Source organism: Poeciliopsis prolifica, unplaced genomic scaffold, assembly GCF_027474105.1.
Source record: "Poeciliopsis prolifica strain line A6 unplaced genomic scaffold, Auburn_PproV2 SCAFFOLD010, whole genome shotgun sequence".
NCBI lineage: Eukaryota > Metazoa > Chordata > Actinopteri > Cyprinodontiformes > Poeciliidae > Poeciliopsis > Poeciliopsis prolifica.
Window position 1 is genome coordinate 11099721 of NW_026562385.1, and position 27698 is coordinate 11127418.

The window sequence follows — 27698 nt, forward strand, 5'->3', positions numbered from 1 at the left end:
GCAGGCCCTTGCAATGTGCTGCTGCTGCTGATTTGAGAACACAACCAGGCTAGTGATTGTCTTCCTTCGAACTTTATTGTTTTATATCCTCATTTATTATTAAAATGAAGGCCATAAGGCGATTCTGTCTGAACACTTAGATAAGGACTTTAACTGGGACGTTCAGACCAACCATAGAGCGAATTGCAAAACGTAACCATACTCATGGAAACGCTTTAGAAAAGTTTATTATTGAAAAATGGTGTAAAAAAAACCCAAAACAATTTATTGCATGTTTTCATGACCAAAACAATATATGACAAATTCTTTCAAACCATGGCAGCGGCAGTATCATGCTGTGGGGACCACCGCAGGCGGAGAAACCGGTTTAGTGAGTGGAGCTTAATAGAAGGCAGAAACAAGCTGAGACTTAGAAATGAATGATTCTCCATCCACTCCGAAGAAGCCGGCGCTATTTTTACAAAGAGGCCTGGATTTTTTTATCTATTTTATTTTATTTCAAGATGTTCAAAGCTGCAAGCAAAGACTTCCAGGAGAAGACGTTTGGTTAGTTTTGACTTGTACATTTTTCATAGCAGTGATTTTTTTGTGTGTGTGGACGCAACATGACAAAACAGCAACTTGAGACATGAGTAGAGAAAGCAATTCATTTATTTTTATAAAACAAACGAAACGATTGGACAGAATCCGTTTGATTCTTGTGGCTTTACCTGAAAGCCAGACGTTCACAAAACGAGTTCATGGCGCTAACGTAAAGCCGACTCGTTTCTGTATTTCTCACATTTGGTTTGTGAATTTACTTAGGAGTCTCGTTTCTCATCCTTAAAACCATGTGAGTTTGACAGAAAAGTGTGTTCAACATCAAATATTTTCAATTCAGCATTCATTTTTATGAGTTAAAGTGTTAATAATAACAGTAAACATGTTTTACTAATCATTTCCGTGGCTCCTTCCCCATCACAGACACTTTTTCTTCCCACCATCTCCAAGTGTGATTCCTCAACATCAGCCTTAAAATTCCAACATGGAAGCGTGACGAGCGCATCCGTCTGTCCTGAGTCACTGAACCGAGGCCGCCCTCTTCGTTCTCGTCATTCCTGACTTTGTTTTTCCCTTTTAGACACAAGCTTTCGACCGGTGTTTCCTTCAGGACTTGAGTCCGACGTGCGCCATCATATGCTCATACACTGTCCAGGCCATGGCGGCCATCATGGTTCTCCTCAGACACCGAGGAACCGCTCCCCTGAAGAAGCCTTCGAGGCCGTGAGCCTTGTTGGAGAAGACAAGAAGAGCGATCAGAAAATGACGCACCGATCCACGTTTTTCCACTTCCGATGCCAATACCGATATCTCCTCAGATACAGCATACAAAAAAGTTAATCTGAATTGACTTCAAATGTTTCTTCTTTTTTTTAAAGAACACAGTCATAAATTCACTGGATTGGATATTTATCTGTTTACTCTGCAGCATATTTAAATACGTCGACAGCTTGACAAGCTTGGTCAAATGTGGAAAAAAACAAAAACACAGCCTTATTTTGTAGAAGTGAAATTTTGAGCATAAAAGCAAAATCCAAAATAAAAAATGAACCGAAACTGTCAAAACAATAGGTTGGCCATTTTGGTGAAACATGTAAAAAGTAATACAGGTACATATATCGGACCGGTCCATCACAATTATTTACTGTTAGTACGTTAATACCGTTAATACATTTACGGAGCTAAATCATTTCTCACCTTGTTTTGTATAACCTTTATTTGCTTTTAGCTGAATAAATTTCTTGTTGTCCAGAGATAACGGATGAAAAACAGTCTTTGTTTTGCAGAAATGTTTGCGTGTATTGTCCCTACCAAATAAATGTAGGACTATAATTTCACCCATATCTAATCTGGATCTTTTTTTTAAATATCGTTAATCGGATCGGTGCATCTGCAATCATGATGAAGCAGGAGGAAGGTAGTTACCGTGTAGATGTATCGGACGGCTTCCGTCGTCCTCAGCTGGGGGTTCACCTGGACCTGTGTCTTTACGACGTCGGCTGGCTGCGTGACCAGAGAGGCCAGAACACCGGCCAGAACCCCACAGCTGAAATTAGCCACAGGAGCCGAAGGAGACGAACTGATCTCTTCGGGGGGCAAAACGCAGAATTAGCTGGATCAGAACAGAGATCTGTTACAGCTAAAGTAAATGTGTGTATTGATTTCCTCACCTTGCGGCAGCGAGGCCTTGGCCTGGCTGTAGAACATGACGTAGATCCCAGAGAAAGGAACGTCTCTGAGCAGGGTGGCCATGAGGCCAGAGAACAGAGCGGAGGGGCCTTCGCTCCGACACACACTGCGCAGTGCGCCGCTCACGCTCACGTAGCTGTACCTGCCGGACTGGAGCACAAACACAAGCAGTCCGCTTTACAAATCGAATTCCACACCGAATCCCACAGCACGTCTTCATGTTAGGATTGTCATAGTTAAGCTACCCTAGTTGGAGGCTTTTTAAATTAAAACTTCCAACTGACTTTGTTTTCTAGTTGTCACAGTGTTGACAATTAGTAGAAAAGCACTACATCCCTTTTTCTTTCATATTCACGTACATCTGAGATTTAGCGCTTTATATTGCCAACTTAACCACTAAAGCCAATGACGGTCATTGTCAGCTAGCAGCTTTTTGCCCTCCATCGAACTGGGGGTTGAGATCTTGCATGTGAAATCATGTTTATATTTAGCAACATTTCAGACAAAAAAAACAAAACAGCGATCGGTGCATCAGTAGTAATAATAGCAACGGCCAGTAAACACCGCCCACCTCGAATCGCGTCTTGATGACAGTGATCGGCAGCATCACAACCCCCGCCACGGTCCGGGCCCCGCCTCCCAGCATCACGGCCTGTGCTGCCCCCGGCCTGCTGTCCTGGAAGAAGTGCTGCTTCAGGGAGTGATAGGAGCTGAAGTAGATTCCCACTCCCGGGATGGTCCGGACGAACGACTGGAGAAGGAGGAGGAAGAAGAAGAAAGCGCCTTTTAGAAATCATCTCCCCTCCATGTGACTCAGCGTTCAGGTGGTGAAACGTTTCCAGCAGACCGACCGGAGAAACGCCCTTCCACAGCCCCAGCAGCCGCTCCGTCCGCACCACGCCGAGGAGCACCGACGTCATCCCGACCCGACTCGACCTGCGGAGGGGGGGGGGGAAGAAGAGCGAAACGGAACAATCAGATAAGCAAGAGATGTGGTAAAACTATTGGAAATCAATCAAATCGATCAACTGACCCCGGCTGCGTGCCACTATGTGAGGTCTGCAGGCGGGTCTTGACCAAGTCCAGAGGCTGGAAGAGCAGGGTGGAGCAGGTCCCACTGAAGGATCCACACACGAAGGCTTTGACAGCCGGGTGAGCCTGGTGGTTCACGGGCGAGGAAGAGGAAAGGGTTAACAACATAGAAGAAGAAAATGCATTCTGAGAAAAATTTGAGAACTGCTTCACGCAATAGACGAAGTGGAAAACCTCAACAGTGATGGTTGCAATGGAAAACTCACTAGAGACAGTTCCATACTGCTGGAGGCAACGTTCTGTCGTCCACTCGCTTTCCAGAGCTCTTCAGAGAGGAGAGGTTACAGCTGGGAGCGTTTCCCTGCACTGGATGAATCGGGACACGTGCAGCGGTTTATATGCATGGAGGTCATGTGACCAACGCCGTGTTTCCCATTTGTGACCCAACCCAACACACTGCCATTTATTAACCAACTCAAAGACCATCATGAGCCCCACCAGCAAGAATCCAGGTCACAGCTAAACACTTTGTCATTTTTAATTACAATATTGCAGACATTATTTCCATGATTGGGATTCCATATGTTACAGTTTAAAAAAAAAAAAAACATAAAAATGTTTCAATATTTGTGGAAATTTTTCAATAAGGCAACAAATGCAGTTTAAAAACAAATGAATTTGAAAACAATCAAAATTATTAGATTATCTTAATAATTTTAGAAGGATGTTAATTAACTAAAATATAATTAAATAAAGTGTTGTGTTTATATTTCTCTGTCCTGAAACTATTCCATTTAATGGCCGTGGCTAAATGAATGTGCTAAAGCAATGACATGCCTTTAACATTTTCATCAATTATTTCCAAATTTGGTATTATTCAGTTTTGCATTTCATTTATTTGTTTTTTAAAATTATTTATTGAATTGTGGCAATGTTTTCCCTCCACAGTCGACCTGAAGGATGCAAACAGTTATAATAAATGTACAATGCAAGTCCATGTCAGCATAGTAATTGTTTTGTCTCTTAGAAAAAATGATGGCTAAAGTCTTCACAACTAGTTTTCTACTCATATAAAAAATAAATAAAAATGAAAATGCAGTCAATTTTCTTGCTGAAATATCTGGAAATTGAAATTATTCACGTTAGGACTATTTTTGTTGTTGGCCCCTTTTTTATGTAAAAATAAAGACAGCTGAAAATCACCGTGAAGGAAAGTCTATGCAGTGATGAGTCTGTGGTTACTGGAGCTCCTCCACAGTGGGGTTTTCTCACAGCGTGGGCTCCAGGAAAAAACAACACTGGCAGTCTACAGTATCAGTACAAATACATAAATGCTTCCACCGGCCTACCGCATCCTGGACAGAGGCAGAAGTAAAGTCCCGTTGACCTTTTATCTGCTCCTCGCTTCCTGATTGAAAACCGGCCGGTACCGGTTTGGAGAAGAAAGCAGCACCGTGACGGCGCGTGCGGTTGAAAGTAGGCCCCGCCCATCGCCGAGTTTCCCGGTGATGTGATTGGCTCAAAGAGAAAACGTTTCCGTGTTACGTGGGAAATTTCGCAATTAACAACTGCGTCGTTGAATTAAGGGACAAGGGAAAGGACGCGGCTTCTGACGTCAAATTAGCACAAATTTGTCTTGAAGCAGGTAAAAAATAATTTATCGGACTGGCTTTAAAAAATTTCAACCAATATATATATTTTTTCAAGTTACCTGATGAGGGAATGTCTTCCCTATCCTATCAAAAACATCATTTTTCCTTTGTGTGACTGACTACAAGATTTCAATCCTCCCAAATGTTTCATGTGAAATCTTCCCAAATGTTTAATATTTTTAAGAGACGCCTGCAGCGTCAAGGCTGAGAGCAGTTCATGCCGTTCAGCCGGTTCTGACCCGTTTACTGCAGACCACTACTGCCCTCTGCTGGTGAGGATACTGCAAATATCATGAACCCTGAACTTTCTCACATCTCAGCCACTAAATAATTTCAGAACTCGATCCGATAGATCAAGCGCACAATAGTTAACAGAATGAAAACAAAACTAATTCTCAATTTTAATTCTCAATTTTTAAAACACTTTTTGTGAGTTAATACAGTGGAAAAACTTTTCACTATCACCATGTTTTTGTTTTTTTAGGAATGTTACATACATAGGCTGAAGTGGTTGCACATCTATATTTGTATCTCCAAGTTCAGTCAAACTGGACAGAGGAGCTTTCATATTAATTTACATGTTACCATAGATTTTTAATTTGCCTATGGTCTGGATCATTGTAATAGAAAACATTGTGATCTAAACTATTTGCATTTGGCTACATTAGCTTAAAGTTGTCTTTTGCTGCATTCAAAAGATTTTCTTCTAGTATTGTCCTGCATTTAGCTTTCTTGAAATCCAACCGACTTCCCTGACGCTGCTTGAAAAATAAATAAATAAAAAACAGATTTATAACGGTGACCCGTTTTGCTTCCTCAAACACTTTGGGACAAAACATGTTAATTGCATTTCCTGAACAAATCATTCTTAGTTGAGATTTTAGGCTGGTGAGGTCTGGATGTTTTGAGCCGTTTTACGTAGTCTCGTCACTTAAACTCCACGTAAGCTGCTCCTCATTGAAAACTCAATGTTTTCACTCGCACATTTGCAATTATACAACCACACGTCTTTGAAAAGCAGAAGTGGGGTCTCCTGCAAAACTAAAAGAATGAATCAAGTGATTTCTGATTGCAAGTCGACAAGGAAACACTCTCCTCTTCCAGCAGCCATTGTACTGTGATTTTTGAATTGGCTCATTTTCCAGAATGAAAAAAGACAAACATTGCCAAAAAATGGTTAGGTGTATTTTTTGCAAGCAGTAGAAACCCAAACAAAATGTTAAAAAACATGAGATGGGAGTTTAGAAAGCATCTTTATTTGGAATATCATAATTGACCACATGACATCCATGCCAGAATTGCGGTGATAAACGCTATAAAATAACTGGTGCACTTTTAAAAAGAAAAAAAAAATCTCTTTTCTTTTGGATCGCCTTTGTTTTGTCGGTACAAAATCTGCAATTTTTCGAATTACGAGTCGTTATTTTGGAAGTAACAACACAATCCTCTCACTTTCCAGCAGTGTGAGCCAAAAGGTGACTCTGGGCACAGCCTGTGAGGGGCTTCACGCCGCCATATCTCCACCAGATCGCATGCAAACGCATTCTCATATCTATACCACGCTGGTGCCAAGCTGTAGAGTATCAAAGAATCTCCCCTCCCTCTTAAATCTGCCTTTGGTTCATCTCTCTTAGCAAGCTGTGCCCTAAGAATACAGTGTGTGCTGAGCGTCAAAAAAACAAACAAAAACAAACAAAGCTACCCTACCATTTATACTTCACCCTGAACATACAAAAAACGCTCTTAGCAAGAAAAACGACAATGTACGTCCTGAAAGCAAAAACAAACAGCCGTGAACCCTGCAAAGTAGGTGTCAGTTGCATTTAAGGCTTTTTATAGTGGGTGTTGGCAGTGTGTGTGTGTGTGTGTGTGTGTGTGTGTGTGTGTGTGTGTGTGTGTGTGTGTGTGTGTGCGTGTGTGCACACGCACGATCATTAAAAGACTGCCGTTTCGTTGGAACGTCACAAACGCAGTGGTACGTCATTTAGATTAACAATTTTCCTTCCGTCTCAGTGCAAAATTAAGAAAATTTCAGCGCACCAATTAAACACCTTCAGGACGTCTCCGATCGACTTCATGTACAAAATATTCTCGGCCGAAACATCGAAACGAGCGCTAATCGCAGCTAGACATGTCGAGTACATTTCAGGACATTGCATAAATCTTTATGAACCTTGAAGAAGAGAGATAACTGAGCATAATACACATGAAGCATTTTCCATTCTTAGCCATTATTTAAAAAAAATGTCTGCATAATAGAAACTTCTACTTGATATTACTTTGGTCCCCTTCCATGTAATTTTCTTCATTTTTTTTATTTTCCCCTCTATTAGAAAAATAAATCCTAAATCAGGTCTATTACAAGTCTAAATCTTCCTTATAAAAATAATTACTTTTCCCAGAGAATGAAAAAGGAAGTGATGAAAGAAAGAGACAAAAAAAAAAAACATGTGAGAGTGTGTTGGAATTGCGATTGTCTACGTTTACTGGCGTGTAGCTGTTATGGATGCATAGTTTGATGCTGTTCGGATAGATCGGACAGTCGCAGGACTGAACGTGGACTGAGCAGAATCCCTGCCTTTAGTCTGGACATGATTTTCTTTCTTCTTTACAGTATTTGCAGCTCTTTCTGGTTAGGATTCAGCATGGAGGAGGCGAGTGGCGATGGGGCCCGGAGGATGGGGCCCTTCAAGCTTGGGGCTCCGGGGCTTCGGCCTTGGGCTCGCTTTCCTCGTCGCTCTCCACGTTTTCCACGCGAGGGACAGTGCGGCGAGTTACGCTGAAGGGCAAGTCGCCACGTCTGGAACGGAAAGTTAAAGTTAGGAAAAAGCTAATCAGCTCTTCAAAAAGTGTGTCAAAGTCAAGGGCCAAATCTGGCCTGCTGCAGCTTTTTATGCGGGCCTCATGAAATCCATTCAAAAACTGATCAGTGCCTTCTTCTGCTCAACTGAAAAGCTGTGAGTTTATTGCAAATTTTACTCAAAAATGGTAAAAAGCATTGGTCTTCAGTGATGCCAACTTCCACCTGCAGGTGGCAGTGTTTCTTTTTCAACAATGCTATTCTCCATGAAAGCTTGGAGAATGAAATAAATAAATAAATACAAGTTTGACATAATAAGCACAAATTTAGCAAAATTATTTTAAAATATTTCAAAATTTGCACAAAACGAGAAAAAAAAAGTCCTGGAGGGACTGATCAATGTGAAAACGTCCAATATTTAAGTTCAACTACTTACCAAATGTAGAGAGAGCAATTTATTAAAACGTTTAGTTTCATCAATAGATTCTAGCACAACCGGCCCTTTAAGAAAAGCCATGATCTACATATGAGTGACATCTTAAGTCGAACCTGCATCAGTCATCTCTTGTTTTGCGACATGATGCTGCTGTTAAAGGGGTTATGCGTCGTCGTGGTCTTCCTACCTCAGCTTGCTCTTGAGGGAGGCCACCTCGCGGTTCATGGCGTCTGCGGACTCCGTGGCGTCCTCCAGCTCCCTCTGGAGTTTCCTTCGGTTGGCGTTGGCCCTCTGGGCCTCCTCCTCGGCTTCCTCCAGTTGGCGCTTCAGCTGCTTCATGCGAGAGTTCAACTTGTCCGCCTGGAAAACAGAAATGAGCTCTGATGAGGTTGGATGAACAAAAGCATTTATTTGACACTGGTGGAAAGACCCTCCATTATGCCTGCGGTCTAGTTAAAGAGAGACTAAACTGACGTTTTCATAAACAGTGGAATGTGTTTCAGAGAAAGTGGAAGGCGGACCTGGTCCTTGTGCTGCTCTGCACTCCGCCTCTCGTCATCCACCTGCAGGATGACTTCCTTCAGCTTCTTCTCGGTGCGTCTCACCATTTTGGTGGCTGTCTGCCTCTCCCTGAGGAAAAGCACAAGGTAGTAGAAGTGCAGAAAAAAATGGTTTTGATTTGGCTGCTTAGGGAATCACAATTCCTTGTCCTGAAGAAACTGACATTATGGGTCTGCTTTCCCACAGTATATATTTTGAATGTTTTTTTTTCATTTTAGAAAATTCAGCATTTGAAAAGTTGATTTGCTTGGCAGAAGTCAGAAAATGTCAAATTAATCTTAGAAATTTTCTAGAAACAAAAAAACAAGGAAATTATTTTAAATATTTTTGACTTTTCAAACTGACTTTTCTAGAAAATTGGGATTAATTTCCAAATTTTTTATTTAATTCCAGCAAATTTAAAACTTTTCAAACTTTTCAGCTTTTGCCTACAAAACTTGTTTAGAGCTCTTTTTGGCGGAAATTTACGTTGCTGTAGTTGCCTTTTTCTAAAAATGTGATACTTTTTTTTGTTCAGATGGGCTACGCTTCCACACCTGGTTTCGATGTCCAGCTGCTCCTCCAGCTGGGCGATCTTGGCCTCCAGGGCGGCCATGTTGGCCTTGTACTTGGACTTGACGGTTCCCTCGAGCTCCTGCAGCTTCAGCTTCAGCTCCTTGTTCTGGCGCTCCAGCTGGCTGCGCAAGCCCTCCAGGCGCTGGGAGGTGCTGCGCTCTGCGGTCAGCTCCACTGTGATCTGGTCGGTCTAAAGAGGAGACAAACCAGTTGGGCTTGAACCGGTCCGGTCAAGGAGAAAGGCAACTGGTAAGGCGCAGGCGGACCTGCAGCATGGCCTTCTTCATCCGGTCGTTGATCAGCTCCGAGTTGCACTGCTCCTCCTCCAGCTCCTCCTCCAGCTGGGTGATGCGAGCCTCCAGCCGCCTCCTCTCCTCCGCAGCCTGAGCGCTGAGGGGAAACGGATCAGAGGTTCAGAAAGGCAGATTATGAAGAAAAGTCGAGCTCGATTTGACAGCAGTCGTACTTCTTGGCGGCCTGGTTGTTGATTTCGTCCTGCAGCTCGTCTCTCTCCTGGATGGCCTGTCGCTTCACTCGCTCTGCTCCAGCCAGCTCCTGAACGATGGTGGATGAATTAAAAAAAAAAAAACATCAGTGATCAGCAGGCGGCAGGTGGCGAGCTGGACACCTGGTGTTTTCACCGACCTCCTGCATCTGGATCATGTCAGCTTCCATGGCCTTCAGCTTCTTCTCCGTCTCCTTGCTCTGGGCCAGGATCTCGTCTCTGGAGATGCGAGTGTCCTCCAGCTCTCGAAGCAGATCCTTCATCTGAGCCTAAGGATTACAAGTAAAAAAACAAAACAAAAAATTAGTTCAAACTGAGATTCTGGAAACACACATTTAATAGCTTCAGGGTTTAGTAGCTGGGCTCACTTGGAGCTTCTTGAGCTGCTTCAGGGCTTCGTCGCGGTTCTTGTTGGCCGTGTCGATGGCGGCCTCCAGCTCCTTCAGGTCCAGCTCCAGCTTTTTGCGCGCCGCCACGGCGGCAGAGCGCTGCTTCCTCTCGTCTTCCAGCTCCATCTCCATCTCTCGCACCTAGAGGGGTGACATCCATTGATGTTAACAACAAGAAATGAGAAGCCGCTTGCCTATAAACACGATTAACAACCAAAGTAGTTTTCATATCTGGCCACGTTACAACCTGTTTTCCTGACCCGACTGCTGTGTTACCTTGGATTTTACAGCATGGCTAATTAACTTAACTAGTATTATTTTGACTCTGTGGTTCTACTTTATTCTTATGACATTAAGACTTTATTCTTAAAATCGAAAAAAAAAAAATAATTGCCTGGCCGTAACTCTGAATCATACCAAATACATACTTTAAGATTTTTTATTTGCAGTACAAAAGTTGGAAATTATATTGATTACTCAAATCACAGAGAATCTCAGTCAGACCCATTGAAACCTGCTGTTATATTGTGACCAGACATGAAAAGTTGAGGGATAGAAACATCAGCCAGGCTGTGTTTCTGTCAGTGACCCAGGGACAGACGGACCTGTTTGACCAGAGCTCTCTTCTTCTCCTCTCCCATCTCGTCGCGCCCTGCCAGGTCTCTCTCGTACTGGGCCTTCATGGCCTGCATGTTGACCTCCAGACGGAGCTTGGCGTCCTCCGTGGCCTGCAGCTCGTCTTCCAGCTCTTCCAGCTGAGTTCTCATCTCCTCCAGCTGCTGCTCCATGGCACGCTTGGACTTCTCCAGCTCGTGGACCTGCAGAGCACGTGGAAATGGAGAGTTAAGGCCGGATTTAGCGAGAAGGAGAAGTTAGCCAGTGAAAATGTTTATTTGATCTTTTTTTAACTTACGTTCTTGCCCACGTCATCCTTGGACGAAACCAGATCCTCCATTTCGGCGCGCAGCAGCTTGTTGTTGCGGTCCAGCTCCTCCTTGATGTCCATCAGAGATTCCAGCTCCCGGGTCAGAGCTAGAGCGCGGGTTTCTTTCTCGCGCGCCTCGGCTTCGGCTCGGTCTCGCTCCTCCGCGTAGCGCGCTGAGATATTCTTCTCCTCTGCGAGCATCTGGAAATGACAGAAAGCAGAGGGTTACGAGTTTGATCTTCAACAGAAAGCCCGGCACTTCCTGCTTCGGCGTCTCTTGTTGACCTGGTCAAACTTCTTCTGCTTCTTCTCCAGATTGGAGACGATCTGTCGGAGGTGATCCTGGTCCACCAGCAGGTCGTCCAGCTCCTGCTGCAGACGCGTCTTTGTTTTGTCCAGCTTGTCGAATGCAGCACATTTCTCCTCCAGCCGCTGGTTGGTGCTCTCCAGGTCCCTCTGCAGTCTCTTCTTCCCTTCCTCGGCGGACTCCAGAGAGCCGGCGTCCTGCTCCACCTTCTTCTTCACGTCAGCAAGCTGTGGAGAGGCGTTGCTCGTTTGTTATTGGTGCAACAAACGACAGTGGTGTTCAAACACTCGGAGGAAATCCGTCACTAGACCGTTTTGCTCCACCAGCTGATTGGTGCGTCTCACCTGAGCCTGCACCGACTGAAGCTGCCTCTCCACATTCTTCTTGGCTTCCTCCTCTTCCTCCAGCTGCTCTTTCAGGTTGTTCTGCTCGTCCTCCAGCTGCCGCAGACGAGTGTTGAGGGAGAGCTTCTGACGCGTCTCTTCTTGGAGGAGTTCCTGTGGCACAGCAAGACAGAAACTTTGACTGAGCGGCTGCAAGATGTGAAAAATTATATTTCTAAGGTTTGAGATATACAGAGTGGGCATCATATGCAGACAATTATTTGTTCTGATAAAAATCTAGAGCAACTGCTGAGTTGTCCATTTAGAAATGTGTAAGAAATAGAAAAAAAAAATTGCAAGCTCAGAGGTGGTGAAGTAAAGTCTGTTGGCCTTTCAGACAGTCAATATGAAATACCTATTGTGTCAAGATACAAAGTTGAACTTTAAAGACTGATGGTCCTGCCAAAATAGTAATAAAAAACTGAAAAAATGTTAAGTTACAAAATAATATGCATTTATTATGTTTCTTTTCTTTTCATCAGCATTATTTCTATAATGTAGGCCTGCAACAATAAATTTTGCTGGATGATAAATTGTCCCAGAAGTTACAGCGATAAACAGTAATATTGTTGTTTTGAGGCCATTTTCAAGTAATATAATTATAATGGCGTGATGATACAAGAAGAAATTCTCAAAGATCAATAAACTTTAAATGAACATTTAACTCTGGAACTGGAAGACATTTTAAATATCCAAATGAACAAAACAAGTCAAATGGATTATGAAGTCTCTAAATAAAATGATCCTAAAAATAGACACTAATTGAGACAAAAGCACCAGACTGAAGAGTTTTGTCATCCAGTTTTTGATACGAAGAGAAAAACAATAAATCTAGCAAATGGAAATTATTTAGAGTTTCAATTTATCCTGCAATTAACTGATTTATTGCCACAGGCTTATGAACGCATGTTAAATAAGGCCACATCTATGTGTAGGTACTGGAGGAGACAGTTTGCAGACATCATCTGACTGCAGTACTTTTAATAGCCGTCGTTTCTTTCTGAGCTGTTGGGTCAGCTCTGTCTTCAGCTACGTGTGCTTCTGCCATGTTGTACCTGGACGTCCTGCAGCTGGGATTCCACAGCTGAGAAGTCTTTACTGGCCTTTATGGATTTGCCCTCAGCCTCGCTCAGCATGCCGTTAACATTATCCAGCTCAGCCTGCGGAGAGATGAAAAGAAATGACAAGCTTTAGTAGGTCGTCGAAGCGAGTTTTACCTTGTGTCAGTGATCGGAGGCTGTATTTGGTGGATACCAGGGTTAGTGATTTGGAAAGCGGCGGATTCAGAAACGTACCTGCACTTTAGCCAGTTTCTCAGACAGCTCCACCCTCTGGCGCTCGGCCTCAGAGTATTTGGCCTGCAGCTCCTGTGCCATTCCTTCTGCCTTTTTCCTGCGGTGCTCAGAGTCGGTCTTGCCCTGCATCAGCGTCTGCAGCTCGATGGTCAGCTCGTTCTTCTCGGACTCCAAGGCTTGTTTGGCCTTCTCCATCGACACTTTGTTCTGCGGGGGAAGTCATAAAGTCAGTGGGTGTTTTTAAGATTTAAGTGGAGAAAGAAAGAACAGAAGGCAGGAGCACGGAGAGTGTACCCTCTTCGCCTGCTCCAGCTGCTCGTTAAGCTCGTCGAAGGCCTGGCTGTGCTTCTGCCTCATCTCAGCCAGCTGATGCTCGTGGACTCGGGCGTCTTCCTCCAGGTTCTTCTTCAGCTGAGTCACCTCCGTCTCACGTTTGGTCCTGTAGGAGCGCCGGCAGAGGACAGCGGGCTTTTGAGAAAATCAACACTTTCAAGAGATGCTTAGCTTTCGTAAAACCAGAAGAGGTCAGCAACCTTCAGGCCACCGAGAGCCTTTTATTGAAGTAACACTAAGTCAGTCACCTGGAAACACGCGCTGTCGCGATAAGAAATATTACTGGACGCTCAAATGCCCTAGAAATTATTGCAATAAGTGACAATATCCTCAGTTTGAGACCATTTTCAACTGATATAATTATAAACATGGCAGATTAATGCAAATGAGCCCTTTCAAACACATAAACATGGCAATTTCTAAACATTTAAACAAAACAATTAAAATGGATTATGAAATCTGTAACCAAAATTATGTTTCAGAAAATGATTGACCTTTTAAGGGGAAAAAGAGCAAAAGTGTCAGTTTGAACTTTTTGTTGTACTAAATCCCAGCTGAGTGCTTTGTAGTAGATGTCATATGTTTGCAGCATTTTGTATTTAATATCAAAGGCCAATGTTTGTTGACGACTATAATTTATCATGCAATTAATACATTTATTGCATGATAAATAACGTAATCATGCAATAATTAATTATTGCATTAATTTGAAACTACAAATTCCAAGTAGAAAAGGCTAAAACTTAATTTATTTTCATTGCTCAATTCTTTGTCAGTTTGATCAAAGTATTCAGAGTTATAAGCAGCATTTTTATTACCAAAGTTCACAAAACTCAGTAGATATTCGCTAAGGTTGAAAAAAAATAGCAATGCAGCACTTCCATTAAATAAGAGCCACAATTAAGCATGTTTTTTTTCAGTTAATTTTAATTGTAGTTTTTTTTTTATATAAATTGTTTCCATTAAGCACATTTACCTTCGTTAAGGTGAATGGGAACTGAACCAGTCTTCCTACCTGAGCTCCTGCATAGCCGCTGTAGAGTCCAGGGTGTCCTCCAGCTCTGTCTTCAGGGCCTCCAGCTCCTCCCCAAGGTCCCTGCGGTGTTTCTCGGCCTTCACGCGGGCCTGCTTCTCCAGCTCCAGGTCCTCCTGCAGTTCGGAAAGCTGAGCCTCCAGCTCTCTGATCTTCTTCTGAGCCATGTTCTTCTGGGCGGCCTCTTCCTCGATTCTTAACAGAGGACATTCATAGCAAAGTTTAGTGAACTGAGGCAACAAGTTGATGAGTTTTGCGCAGAGGCAACGTTCTGAGCCCGAGCGGACCTGGCCAGGGCGGCCTGGAGCTCCTCCTCCTTCTTGGCCAGCTGGGCACGCAGCTCGGCGATCTGAGCCTGGAGCTCGGCGATCTGGTCATGCGTCTCGGTGAAGTCGCCCTCCAGCTTGCGTCTGTTCTTCTCCAGCTCCTGACGCGCCTTCTCCTCCCGACGCAGCCGATCTGAGCACAAGTTGATTGATTATGGATTAGAGAGGTGGTAGAAATTATACCACGTTGGACTAGGGCTGTGTGATATTTTTATTTATTAATTAACAAAATTTTCAGTTTTTTTTTTTTTTTTTTTATAAAAATGTAGGAAAATCTGGATTTTTTTTTTATTGCCTAAATTTAATTTCTGAGCTTTCAGAAGCAATTCTCAGGCTTGAACTAAATGAACCAATCATTATTAACAATGTCTTATGATTGTATTCGACATTCTACAGCAGGTACAAAGTGAACTAAAACTTAAAACTTTAGCTTTCAGAAATAACTATTTTGGTGATTCTAACTGACATAAAAAGAAGAAATGTTTATCTGATTTAACTTCAGACAAGAAAAAATAGCTCATTATTAGGTTATAAAAATATCTGGTCTCAATCGTAAAATGTTTTCCATATTTAGGATTTTAACTAAACATTCGATTGCACTTAATTACAAAGCTGTGAAGTTTGAATGTCGAGGACTTTTAAGGATTTTATACAGAAATCAAGTAGAGCTCATTCAGATTCAAGCCTTCTCAAGGATTTCAAGCATCCTGCATGTTTGTTAATACCTTCCAGGTCAGTGATCATGGCCTCGTGTTTCGTCTTCAGTTTCTGTAAACTCTTGGATTTTTCCTCCTCCTCTGCCAGGTTGGTAGTGAATTCAGAGATTCTCTCTTCCATCAACTTTTTCTCCTGGATGAGGAGAAAATAAATAAATAAATAAATAAAATTGTGACGTAACAAAAAAAGACAAAAAAAAAAAAAAAACAAAGCCAGCACTGGTTTCATATTAGTTGTAAATTCCCTAATGACAATGGATATACACTTTTACAGTAAGTCGTGTCTCTGCCATTAGCACATTCAGCAGCAGGTACAAGAGATTTGATCAACAGTGCTGCCTCCTGGCTCTGATTAGTTATTTTTAGTCGGGTGCAACACATTTCTTCAGACAGCTATAGTTACATGCTGCAGCTTTAAACGGTCAATTTGATTATCCAAATCAGCTCCACTGGACTTGGTTATAAGGAGAAAATGTGCCAGAATCCGAATCCAAACCTTGAGCAGTTTGTTGTTCTGATCATCTAGAACCATGACGTCATCTTCAATCTTCTTCATCTTGGCCTCCAGAGTGACCTTCTCCAGCTGCAGCTTCTGCCTGGCTGCCTCCTCTTCATCCAGCTGCTGCTCCAGGTCCTGTTGGCACATTCACGACAGGATGTTTGATGAGGCAGATCAGAGCCTGAGGAACCACTTCTCAAAACTGCGGGCGTTTTCTTACGGAGATATTTTGCTGCATTTTCTTCTTCTCGGCAGCCAGGTGCGACGCGCGCTCTTCCTCCTCCTCCACGCGCGCCTCCAGGTCGTGCAGGATCTCCTCCAGCTCCTGCTTCTTGGCGGCCAGGCGGGCTCTCATCTCCTCTGCCTCGGCGCAGAGCTCCGTCTCTGCCTGCAGCTGCTCCTGCAGGGCCATCTTCTCGGCATTCAGCTGGTAAAAGGCAACAGACGATTTCGCAGTTAGCCTTTGTCAACCGTAGGCAGTTGTGTGAAGCGTCGTTCTTTCTCAAAAATGATACCTGTTGGTGTTTTTCCTCCATCTCCTGGAGCTGCTGCTCGGCTTGCAGGTGCTTCTCCTTCACCTTGTGCAGCTCTTCATCCTTGGCCTGCATCTCCTCCTCCTGCCGGCTGACTTGAAGCAGAGGCTTCACCTAAGAGGGCAAAAGGAAATGTTTATATCTGGAAGAGTGAGGAGAGAAGATGCCAAAGTTTAATCAATAGGACGTTTCTTTACCTTGGTAAAGAGTCGCCACCACTGCCAGTTCCTCAGTTTAAGATAAGCAGCACAGTTCCTCTGAATCACCTTCATGGCCGTCAGCTGCTGCTGTCGCTTTGCAAAAGCCCTGCAAGCAAAACGTGGCCCATCAGAAACATTCACACACTACAACAAATCATCTTTAGTAATCGCCACAGTCACAAATTATTGGGAGCTATTGGGAAAAAGTCTCATTTTTAGGCTTTTAATAATGCATTTGTTTGTCAGGGCGACAAACAAATGCAAACCTTTAACAAACCTTTGCAAAATATGCAAAATAAACAAACCTTTAACAAAATTTAAAATGACGCCATTTTAAAAATCTTGTTCCGAAATTTATGGTTCATCAAGACCAAAATATTTTGGTCTTTTAAACAAGAAAGGTTGCAACAGTAAACCAGCAACACAATTCGGGATTTTTATAAATTGGGATTAGGAGGCGGAGAGTTGTTAGCCGCTTTATGACTTTTTACACTGCTTTCCTACCTGCTGAGCACGGAGGTGGCAGCGTCATACTGAGGCTCTGATTCTTTAAAAAATATTTGACTCCATATAAACTGGTTTAGGAATGAATAAAGCGGCTCTCGTCTTACTTGCGGGCCACGTAGCCTCGGCACCAGGCCTGGAAACTGATGATGATGTCGGTGATCTTCATGTCCCTCTCCTCCTCCAGGTGGGCCAGGACTCCGGCCCTGAAGAACACCTTGCTCTGGCCAATGCGGTACAGGTTGGCATCCAGCTCCAGAGACTGGATCTGAAATGAAAAAGAACAGTCGGCAAGTCGGATCGCAGAGGAAAATGGGGATAGTAAATCTATGTCTGCAGGAATCCCACCATGAGGACGCAGGCCTGCTTCCCATCCATGAAGCCCTTGGGGATGGCGTTTGGAGTTAGGATTTCATACCTGATAAAAAGAACATTTATTCGTCTTTATACTCTCCTCATCTGCTAAAACAATAATAAATAAACAGTGGATTACCTCTGTCTGAACTCCTGGAAAACGATGCGGTTGGGGAATCCCTGCCTACAGATACGGATCCCCTCCAGCACTCCGTTACACCGGAGCTGGTCCAGAACCAGGTGGGGGTCCAGCTTTCCAGCCTGGAAAGATGGAACCATGCTGGTCAATCTGCATGTTTGGCTCATACTTTTACTTTTAAATTTCTTGTTGAATGCTCCCAACTTATTTTCAGAAAACTCTTAAAAAAATAAATGTTTTAATTCTTTTCATTTGCCCATTGAAGAAAACTGTGCTCCGAGCGACAGCATGCTTTATTATTTATTTTACATTATATTTAGAATTCCTTGTTGCACTTCCAAAATCATTGGAAGGAAGATTTGTTGCAATTTATTTCGACAAGTTTGACCAGGATAGTCAGCATATTGTTTTTAGCAGATTCTTTGTTATTTATTTTACATTGGCTGTTCTATTCCTAATTGCGCAGAATAAACAAATTAATCTTGTGTTGTTTTTGCATCTTACTAATGTCATTATAATTCACACTTACCTTTTTCTCATGGTTGGGAATGATGCAGCGAACAAAGTTGGGGTTGGTGTTCCTCAGTGTGGCCATGAGTTTGGACAGCTGTTCCTTGTAGAGCTGGCCCACCGTGCGGAACATGCCTTTACGCGTCTTAAAGGCACCGGGCATCTCGGACATGCCGGACACTTTGTCCAGACCCACGATGCGGTCCACTGAAAAGGAAAACGCCATGGAGGGGAAAAAAAAAAAAAAAAAGGAAAAGAAAGAAAAGCATGCTTTATGTTTGATCTCAGATGAGTTTCAGGTGGTCTGAATGTCTAACCAGGCAAACTCAAGGCAAATGCACGTCACATGGAATAATGAAGACGACCGTTGTCTCAGGTTGTCTCAAGAAGACACACACCAGACCACAGGAGATGGTTAAGAAAACCAGAACCACTAGAACACCACACAAACGGCAAGTAAATGCAAAAGAAGAACAACAGGCCAGTCACAGAAGCCAGTGAAGCCAGAAGGATAACACACCATGGCAAAAAAAAAAAAAAAAAAACTGAATCACTATATTTAATGCAGTGACTTAAAAAAATCTGTCAACTGTAAACGATGACAGTTTGTTTATCGGAGTGAAAACTATGTGCGATGGCAGATTTGAATGTGTATGTGTGCCAAAGGTGGTGACAAAACCAAACCCATGCAGTATATACCCATCGCTGCACTGTTGCAGTACCCATGACCAACACCAGGGGTCCCCACACAACACTATCACACAGAGGGAGAAAAGGAGAGTCCAATGAAAGAGCAACAACGACCCAGAGATTATTACATAGAGTTGTTTTTTAAGGCCAGTAGTTCACATTTTCAGTTTGGGATGAATAAAAAAATAGATGTTTTAAAAATTTTCTTCATGTTTCATAATAATTGAGACACAAGACAAACAGCAGGGGGGAAATAGTAAGAAAGAAACCGTTTCACCTGAATCAGAGTGCAGAAGAGGAAAACGTTGGTAAAAATAAGCTCTCTGACAATGCTGTACCTCTGAGAGCCGACAGAAAAAAACACCCAACAAGACGACAGACGAGAACGGGGCCAAACGGAGGAAGAAACGGACAAATGACCAGCAGGGGTTTGACAAAAAGGTAAAGACAAAGGCCAAGAACCGGACAGTAAAAGTGAGAACTCTGTACAGTTTAGAGAAAACACATGACCCTACTGAAGCCACGTCCGCCTAAACTCACCGTCCCTCCAGAGCTCAGACACAAACTTGTCGGTGGACTGGTTGAGGAGCGTGGCGACGTTATCGTTCAGGGGGTCCATGTTCTTCATCAGCCACTCATCTGCTTTGTAATCCACCTGACAGGAAACACATAATCAGGAAATCTCAAGCATGGTTTATGGCTTTGGGCAAAGCTGAACTTTTTGTTTTTGAAGATTTAATTTTTGGAAAACTTTGTTTTCCATAGTTCAGAGAAATGTCAACAGGCCCTGAGCTGCCATTTTGTTTGACAAGCATGTTTTATATTTGTAACAGAAAAGCACTTGGAGTCAACATGGTATAAAGGAGGATGTATGAGGACAGAGTGTGCAGGTCTACCTTGCCAGCGTAGTGAATGATGCAGAAATCGGCTTCGTCCTTCAGTTTCTTGGGCTTGTGGAACTTGGGGTGTGTGCCCTGCTCCTGGACCACCTTCTCCACAAAGCTCTTGTCCGTTGCCTTGGGAAACCAGCACTCTTCGTCCAGCAAAGCCAGGATACCAGGAGGACTGGCCTGGAGGCAGAAGAAAAAGAGAATGTTGGACAACATATTGGTAAGAAATCTTCTTGTACTAAAATATTGAAAGAGCAGAGGAACCAACAGGTTTCTCGATGAGGTCGATGCACGGCTGCAGATCCAGGCCGAAGTCGATGAAGCTCCACTCGATGCCCTCTCTCTGGTACTCCTCCTGCTCCAGGATGAACATGGTGTGGTTGAAGAGCTGCTGCAGCTTCTCGTTGGTGTAGTTGATGCACAGCTGCTCGAAGGAGTTCAGCTGCAAAGAGAAGAGGAAACCGCTCAGAACCCACCGATCGTTGTGTGTAAGGACGCCGACGTCGTCCAGGATGGTTCGTTTTTCACCTCGAAGATCTCAAAGCCGGCGATGTCCAGGATGCCAATGAAGGAGGCTCCCTGTCTCTTTGTCTTGTCCAGCGCTTTATTGATTCTCATGACCAGCCAGCGGAACATCCGCTCATAGGTAGCCTTGGCCAGGGCCTCCACGGCGAACTCCGCCTGCTCCTGAGTCTGAGCCTTCTGGACGTAGTCTCGGCCCACTTTGATTCTGGGGGACAGGATGGCCCTGGTGAAGTCCGTCACGTTCATGCCCATGAGGTGGCACACTTTCTGGGCGGCTGGTGCAGAGAAACGGCATTATCACAGCTGATTGGGGGGGGAAAGAGACTTCAATGTGCGGAGATGAGGTTCATCTTTACCTGTGTTGTCAGGCATTGAGGCTTGGTCTGTGTGCCGTTCCTTCTTGAAGCTCATGTTTCCGAGCTGCAGCACTGCAGCCACCACCTTCAACATGCCTACGCAAACAAGAAAATCAGCAGAAATGCATTAAGTTTATGTCAAACCGGTCCAGAACGCTGCCGCTCGCATTCTCATTAGAAGCATGTACATTGTTTTATAGCTACTATAAAACGGACTGCTGTGGTTCAACAGAACATTGGTTTTACAAGGTTCTAAAAAGTGTTTTTCCTCTTTGTATATTTAAAGAACTTAAACATTAAGAGGAAAACTAATATTTTTAAGAAAAAAATCCTCCTTATAAAAATGCTTTAAATGAGAACTCAACAACCAAATGCCTGTCACAAAAAACAAAAGTCTGGATTGGAAGCTGGAGACAAGGCGGGATAGACTATCAGGCAGAAATGTGATTATAAATCTGGAAACGGACCAGGAATAGTCAAGATATCCAGAGGTTCTCCAGACCTGGGATGTTAATACTAATGCTAGTATTAGAGGTCGTTTCCTTACCGATCTGCTCGTCCTCTGGAATCCCCATGATCCTAAAGGCCTCCATGGTTTCTGTGAACAGATCCTTGTCCTGCTGTCCCGGGATCGTGACGTTTCCATTGGAAAGGAATCGGTAGTTGTTGTAGTTTTCAAGGAGAAGCTCGTCTGTGGTCAACGGCAAAATGGAGACAATTGATTTTCACGCCAAGTGACTTTATAAGAACGCAACGACCAGTAAACCTTCCACTAAATATCCGAGCAGCGGCTTACTTCGTAGCTTGTCTCCTGCTCCTGTGAGCATGTAGTAGAAAATGTGAAATGTCCTCTCGTCTTTGGCCTGGCGAATGGCACGTGATTTCTCCAGCAAGTCTTGAGGTCAGTTTGTCAAGGAAAGGTTTCAACAACTAATTTAGCAGCTTAACCGTGCAATTCCTAAATCCTTCAAAATGAGGCAGGAAGGAAAACTATGTAATCTCAGTAATCAGGATACAGGTTTCAATATTGGCACCAACGATGTAGCCGTTGACATCGAAGTTGATTCTAATGAATTTTCCCTACAAGGAGAAAAATAAATCATTTTAAACCAAAACGAGAAACTAAAAATATATAATAAATCTTAACTTTGTAATAATTCATACAAATCTGGAAGAGTTGTCATTTTTGACGGTTTTGGCATTTCCAAAGGCTTCCAGGATGGGATTAGCCTGCAGTAGCTGCTTCTCCAGCTCCCCCTGGTGGAAGGTAACAAATTTGCAAAGAATGCTATTAAAAAAAAGTTAAAATTCATACTTCATAATACGATGGAATAATCGGACCATACTAAGAAAAAATTAAAAATAAAACAAATAATAAAGTTATTCAAATCCAAGTATAAAGTTGTGGTATTACAACAATAGTCGTATTACGAGAATAAAGCCAGAATGAAGTTGTAATAATGTGAGAATAAAGTCATAATATTGCCAGAAAAATATTACTGGTGTATCATTTTTGACTTTTTTCTGATAATAATAATAATATGACTTTTTCTCCTCATAATTTTATCCTATTTTTAATTTTCTTAACGTGGCCCTTATACTCTGTCACATCATGACGACAACTTTGGAAAAAGTATTTGTTTACCGATCTTCCATTAGAACGGTGAACAAAGGCTGAGATTTGGTCTAAAATCATTTTGCCCGATTTTCATTTTATTCTAAAATCAAATATTCAGGAATATTAATATTTTCTGATTGACCATATGCAATTTACATCTGAGAAGGAAAAAAAAACATTTAAATAAACAACACAGACCAGCAACAGCAACAAACATTTTGCACCCAAGCATAAAACCCAACACATGACGCATTAGTGCCCCAACAACAACAACCCAGAGACCGTCAACAAACCCAGCACCTGATACAGAGAAGAACAGTCCAGTGAAGCCTCTCAGTAGAGGGAACTTTTCCTTCTTTATTTAATTTGAAGCTTTAAGAAACCCTTGGTGACAAGCATGAATCGAGTTCAAAATGATTCGTGTTGAAGCATAAACACATACTCAACAATACACAGTGCCTTGCAAAAGGTGTTAACTTGTTTTTTTAATTATTATTAATATTCATTTATTTATTTTACATTCTGTCAAGTTCTCAAAGTTTATTGTGTTTTATTAGAATATCAGCTGACAGAACATAAAGCATATTTGGAAGAGGAAGGAAAATTATGCAGAATTTTCAGCTTTTTTCGTAGAAATAAAAAGATGAAACGTGTGGAAAACATGTTTTCTGTCCTTGCTTATCTGAGAAATATGACTACATTAAAGTCTTCTCTCGGACGCTCAGATGGATTGACTAGACTTTGAGTAGGCCATCAAAAAGCACTGCATTGCATCTCTGCCTATGTGTTTAGGTTGATTATCCAACTGGACGAGTGACTATATCATTTACTATCAAGAAAGACAGAAAAAAAAGGACCATTTTTAGAACTATTTATTTCAATAAAATGAACTGATAGCACTTGCAAACTCCAAAAACTGGGGTGATAGTTAGGATTTTTATTTTTGTTGTTTGAACCATCTTTGTCCTGTTGTTTCCATGATCTGAAATTATTTTGAAGCATTATTGAACATGATTGCTATATATCATTTAAACAGTCCATCATCTCTAATCTAACCAGCTTCCTGGTCCGTACTAAAGAGCATGATACTGCCACTATCATGGGTCAACGTGTGCATGTTGTGTACAGCGTTAGCTAACCAGGTAGCCTCTAAAACCATTAAAATTGTGATGTGTCTGTTTTCCTTCCTTTGTGTTTTTATTTAATGATTTAAATATAAGTATGCAGTTGAGTTTAATTTGACGTGCATATACCTTTTCAGTCAAGTTGTTGAAATTTGTTGCAGTGCTTTGAAGAAGTTATTTGATTTGAAAAAATCAAAATCAAAAGGGTGTCAAAAGCAACTTAACTGCAGTTTCTCTCTACTTTATCACTGACATTTAAAAAATAAAAATTCATGCATAATTTCACTCTCCATTGGCCAATACTTGCAACAATTTGTTGGTCTGACACAAAATACATCTCAACAAAAACATTTGCAAGTCACTGTGTAAAATGTAAAAATCTTAGTAATAAATTTAAAGCCGTCTTGTAAAACGAAGCAAAAACAAAGAAGCAATTCAGAATTTTTTGCACAATAAAATAGCGCTTCAATGAAAAATTCAACCAGACAAAAAAAATAAAATAAACAAAGAATCAAAAAAGAAAAATTTGGTGGATATTTTTTTCATCTATACACCCCCCTCTTCCACTACTATTGTCTGGTTGAACCTTTCACTGGAACATGTACGAGCTGCAAACAAACTTCCTCCTGACTTCCTAATGGCTGGCAAGACATGTCACCTCTGCCCTCCATACAAAGTGACTCCCAAAACAGAGCAGGCTTCAGCGAGCGGGTGGGAAGAGAAGGAGTGGGAGAGGAGAAAGGACGGGGGGGAAAAAAAGAACATGGTGACAGAAGCAGGTGGAGGAGGAAGGATAAACTCACATGTGACAGGTATGAACCCTGTTGATGGGGAATGGAAAAAAAAAAGAAAAACAACCTCAAAAAGGGATGAAAGGTGTGGTTTCTCTAAAGCCCCTCTGGGGTCCTCTGTGCTGCATCACATGTGGCTGACAAGCAGAAGAACAGGTTCTCCTGCTTTGCCTGACAAAAGCCAGGGCTGCCTTAGTTTGCACAACTTTCTGGTTCAATAAAACTCAGCAAAACATCAGATAAAGTCAGTTTTTACATCTAGAAAAAAAAAAAAAGGTGGTTCCTTTAGAGCAGAACACTGATGAAAACAATCATTTACTGTCCACACAAATAACACAGAGACACATCTGTTTTTCCTGTTTTAGCAGGAAAAACAAAATTAAGCAATACTTTTGGATTAAATGTGTATGTAAAAAGGTGGAGGCTGTAAGACAACAGGCGGGACTGACCTGATCTTTCTTCGTCTTGTGGGAGGAAGCAACATGAGCGAGATACTGGATAACCTTCTTGGTGTTCTCAGTCTTACCAGCACCAGACTCGCCTCTGGACAGGACATGCAAGCAAGAAAAAAATAAATAAAAAATGCAATCAGATAAGAAAATAAAAGGAAGAATGTGAGCTACTGAGACGAGGATGGTTGAAACTTACGTGCAAAGAATAGACTGGTCTTCCCGGTCTGCAAGGAAAAAAACAAAGGTCAAAAATATGGATATTGTCAGCTCTGCACAGACACTTCATGAGCATTTTATCAACATAGTGTGTACAAGTTTACGCCTATGTAACAGGAAATACACCGACCGCAGACAGGAAATCAATATCCGGCTTCCTGTGACTGAAGCACTTCTAACTGCCTAATTATTCTATCGGCTCTTGAAATGTGGTCTGGAGTACAATGTGTGGAGGGAAAAAAAAGAAGAAAAAATTACACCAGTGGGAAACAGGATTAGCTAATGTGGTATGCACTGCATACAAGGGAGTTCTGGGGAAAAAAATGAAAGCCATACAGGAGGTGGATTTAAGAAACACCCTCTACAGGAAATCCCAACTCTGGCCTTCGGAGTGGAGCCACGGCTGCTAAACAGTCACTGATTATATACTGTGGTAGATGGGGAGGGGGGGGAAACGGCTACATGAAGCGAGAAATCTGCTTGCGGGAGAATATTTAAATCCAGTGCGTTTGTGACAGAAGAATGGGGAGGAAATTGGCCCGCAGGTACGAGGCGACGGATGCAGCCGCTCACCCTGCATCATGCTCCTGTACGCCGTGTCGGTTATGGCGTAGATGTGGGGGGGCATTTCGTGTCTCTTTTTGCCCTTGTACATTTCCACGATCTCCTCAGAGTAGATGGGCAGGTTCTTGTAGGGGTTGATCACCACGCAGAAGAGACCAGAGTACGTCTGCAGGACAGATGCGAGACAATTTAGAAAACATTGCCTTCAAATAATAAATCCATAGATTGTGGTTCTTTCAAGATTAGTTAACAGATTGTAGAAAGGTATTAGTAAGATTGTATGGTGGGTATAATGCCACTGGAGTCTCAATATCGCTTTTCCACTTCTGATACAATACAGATATCACAGCTTTGAATATTGGTCGATACTGATATTGACCTGATACAAATGAATTATACATTATTTATTTATTTTTCCGGTGTGGAATGTTAGAAAAGACTTAATAAAGTTATATTACTCACACAGAAAGCATCTGGTATGAAAACAACCAACCCACTTATTACTAATCAATACGTTTGAGTGCAGGATGCAAAGGCTGCTGGGTAGAAATTCTGGGGTGGACTAATTGCTGGAGAGGAGTGTTCCCATTAGAGATTTTAGAAGTAAATTCATATAAATTGATACTTGTTTTTTGGCTGACCAATTAAGATCAATATCAGATCAGAACACCCCTAAAGGACACCAAAAAATATAATGAGAGTAAGTTATTCTTCTTCTCTTTTTGAGCTTCTTATACAGTTAGTCTTTATACTTGTATCATAATTAATTTGAGATTTGCATTAATAATAATAATTATTATATCACACCTGTATATACTTTCTCTACAATACCAAAACAAAACATAAAAATAATTCCTGTTAAAGAGAGAGTATTTTATAGCATATTCAGGGAACTATGTTGCCTTCAGTTGTTATAAAAATGCTAGATATCAATTATGACTTAAAGAAATTTGACTTTGTAATTTAAAAGCTTGAAGTTGGGTTTCTCTCTCTTGAAAAACTCCTGCCCCTTCTGAAACTCGGCCTTCAGGAAGTCATTGGCGTTGCACTGAGAAGTAGCTCATACAATGAGATCAGCATCTGTGCATTTCCAAGCGTTTGCCAATTGCTGCTGGCTAGTCTGTAGGAGTCTTTAGAGCAGGGCTGCTCTGTGAGGGAGAAGCTTAGAAACTGCAGCTCAGAGGGCAGAGGTAGGTCCACTCAGGCGTTTTACAGTTCTGGTCCATGGTTGCCATGGGACATTAAAGTATTTCTCAAACATGCATGAGAGAATTAAGGAAACACTCCAGGTATGTTTCGATGAGAGAATAACATCATAGCATGATGTACAGCTAAAAAAAAAAAGTCAATTTTACATGACACTGCCCATTTAAAATCTAAAATAAGGGAAAATTAATAAAACATGAATAGTTAATGAACATGATATGAAGGGAACCAGAATGGTTTGACCTACTGGGAATAAATCCCCTCCTTGCATAATCACACTTTGCTTGCAGCTTTGTTAATAACACTGCCCCACACTTTATTACCTCATCGCTGAAATTTTCACATGAACTCTGATTTGTATGACTAAGTTATGTAATCGGCACTCCACCCAGCTACAAGTTTAAACTGAGGAGTGTTCATGTATTGCATGACTGATCAGGGAACTCGCTTTTTACATTTAGATCATTTAACATCTACAGTACACTTGGCTTCCCTTGAGAGTCTCCATTTTGAGTGTGGAGCTATGAAACCATCCATAGAATAGATCTGTGGAGGAAGATGGAGGGCGAAAACGCTTTGTTGATATGACCGGGTCACAACTGTGTGTCAAAGGGACAAAATCACTCCCAGGACAGAAAAATGAGGGTAAATAACATTAATTACACGGGAAAGTAATCAGCGTTAGAACATGGTTTACATTCCATCCCCCTTTTTGAAAAGCCTGGACTGGTGCCGTTCTTTCTCACTCTTTTTCTTTTTTTTTTCTAAACTCTCTTGTACTCTGAAGCACATTGTTCTCTGGAGCTTCCTGTTTACATTACTCGATCCCAAACAGAGAGAACGCAGCAAACATTACAGTATTGCAGGGTAGTTTCAAGACGAAGAAGATGGAGCAATTCAATACAGTGGGAATGTTAACAGATTGCACATTTTCTTTCCATTTGCAGCGTGCACACAATGGAACATCTTGAGCCATGGATGGCTTAACGAGAAGTCAATTAGATTGGACCGAGATCAAAAGAGACTGGAGATGTTTCACAAAAGCCAGAG

At 42.2% G+C, this 27698-nt stretch overlaps 2 protein-coding genes across 4 annotated transcripts in view; both read right to left on the minus strand.

Annotated features, from left to right (window-relative positions):
• Window positions 1-461: 461 nt before the first annotated feature.
• On the minus strand, window positions 462-5232 carry LOC129363445 (mitochondrial glycine transporter A-like). Of its 2 annotated transcripts, none has more exons than XM_055035578.1 (8): window positions 4611-5232; window positions 3528-3627; window positions 3263-3387; window positions 3081-3165; window positions 2801-2980; window positions 2211-2379; window positions 1966-2126; window positions 462-1269 (listed from the first exon to the last, which is right to left on the minus strand). In XM_055035578.1, the coding sequence occupies exons 2-8, from the start codon at window positions 3540-3542 to the stop codon at window positions 1147-1149; spliced, it is 858 nt and encodes a 285-aa protein (XP_054891553.1). In that variant the 5' UTR covers window positions 3543-3627; window positions 4611-5232; the 3' UTR covers window positions 462-1146. The 2 variants fall into 2 exon arrangements, with proteins under 2 accessions (XP_054891553.1, XP_054891551.1); XM_055035576.1 differs by having other exon boundaries at window positions 4465-5232.
• Window positions 5233-6147: 915 nt separating this feature from the next.
• Window positions 6148-27698, minus strand: part of LOC129363431 (myosin-9-like) — a 33335-nt gene continuing 11784 nt past the window's right edge. The window contains exons 3-41 of one of the 2 annotated variants that reach the window (XM_055035557.1): window positions 25452-25608; window positions 24859-24886; window positions 24660-24753; window positions 24223-24240; window positions 21842-21934; window positions 21694-21757; window positions 21474-21572; window positions 21225-21368; window positions 20678-20773; window positions 20325-20596; window positions 20065-20238; window positions 19803-19976; window positions 19447-19561; window positions 18236-18423; window positions 17707-17828; window positions 17562-17631; window positions 17321-17481; window positions 16707-16815; window positions 16492-16623; window positions 16197-16403; window positions 15974-16111; window positions 15487-15610; window positions 14723-14894; window positions 14418-14630; window positions 13364-13508; window positions 13070-13276; window positions 12830-12934; window positions 11736-11888; window positions 11370-11618; window positions 11073-11285; window positions 10765-10977; window positions 10139-10300; window positions 9911-10039; window positions 9732-9820; window positions 9532-9655; window positions 9247-9455; window positions 8671-8779; window positions 8337-8509; window positions 6148-7713 (exon numbers count right to left, since the gene is read on the minus strand). In XM_055035557.1, coding sequence (XP_054891532.1) covers window positions 7602-7713; window positions 8337-8509; window positions 8671-8779; window positions 9247-9455; window positions 9532-9655; window positions 9732-9820; window positions 9911-10039; window positions 10139-10300; window positions 10765-10977; window positions 11073-11285; window positions 11370-11618; window positions 11736-11888; window positions 12830-12934; window positions 13070-13276; window positions 13364-13508; window positions 14418-14630; window positions 14723-14894; window positions 15487-15610; window positions 15974-16111; window positions 16197-16403; window positions 16492-16623; window positions 16707-16815; window positions 17321-17481; window positions 17562-17631; window positions 17707-17828; window positions 18236-18423; window positions 19447-19561; window positions 19803-19976; window positions 20065-20238; window positions 20325-20596; window positions 20678-20773; window positions 21225-21368; window positions 21474-21572; window positions 21694-21757; window positions 21842-21934; window positions 24223-24240; window positions 24660-24753; window positions 24859-24886; window positions 25452-25608 — 5556 coding nt within the window. In that variant the 3' untranslated portion in view covers window positions 6148-7601. The remainder of the gene's footprint in view (window positions 7714-8336; window positions 8510-8670; window positions 8780-9246; window positions 9456-9531; window positions 9656-9731; window positions 9821-9910; window positions 10040-10138; window positions 10301-10764; window positions 10978-11072; window positions 11286-11369; window positions 11619-11735; window positions 11889-12829; window positions 12935-13069; window positions 13277-13363; window positions 13509-14417; window positions 14631-14722; window positions 14895-15486; window positions 15611-15973; window positions 16112-16196; window positions 16404-16491; window positions 16624-16706; window positions 16816-17320; window positions 17482-17561; window positions 17632-17706; window positions 17829-18235; window positions 18424-19446; window positions 19562-19802; window positions 19977-20064; window positions 20239-20324; window positions 20597-20677; window positions 20774-21224; window positions 21369-21473; window positions 21573-21693; window positions 21758-21841; window positions 21935-24222; window positions 24241-24659; window positions 24754-24858; window positions 24887-25451; window positions 25609-27698) is intronic. The other variant, XM_055035558.1, reaches the window with a different exon arrangement.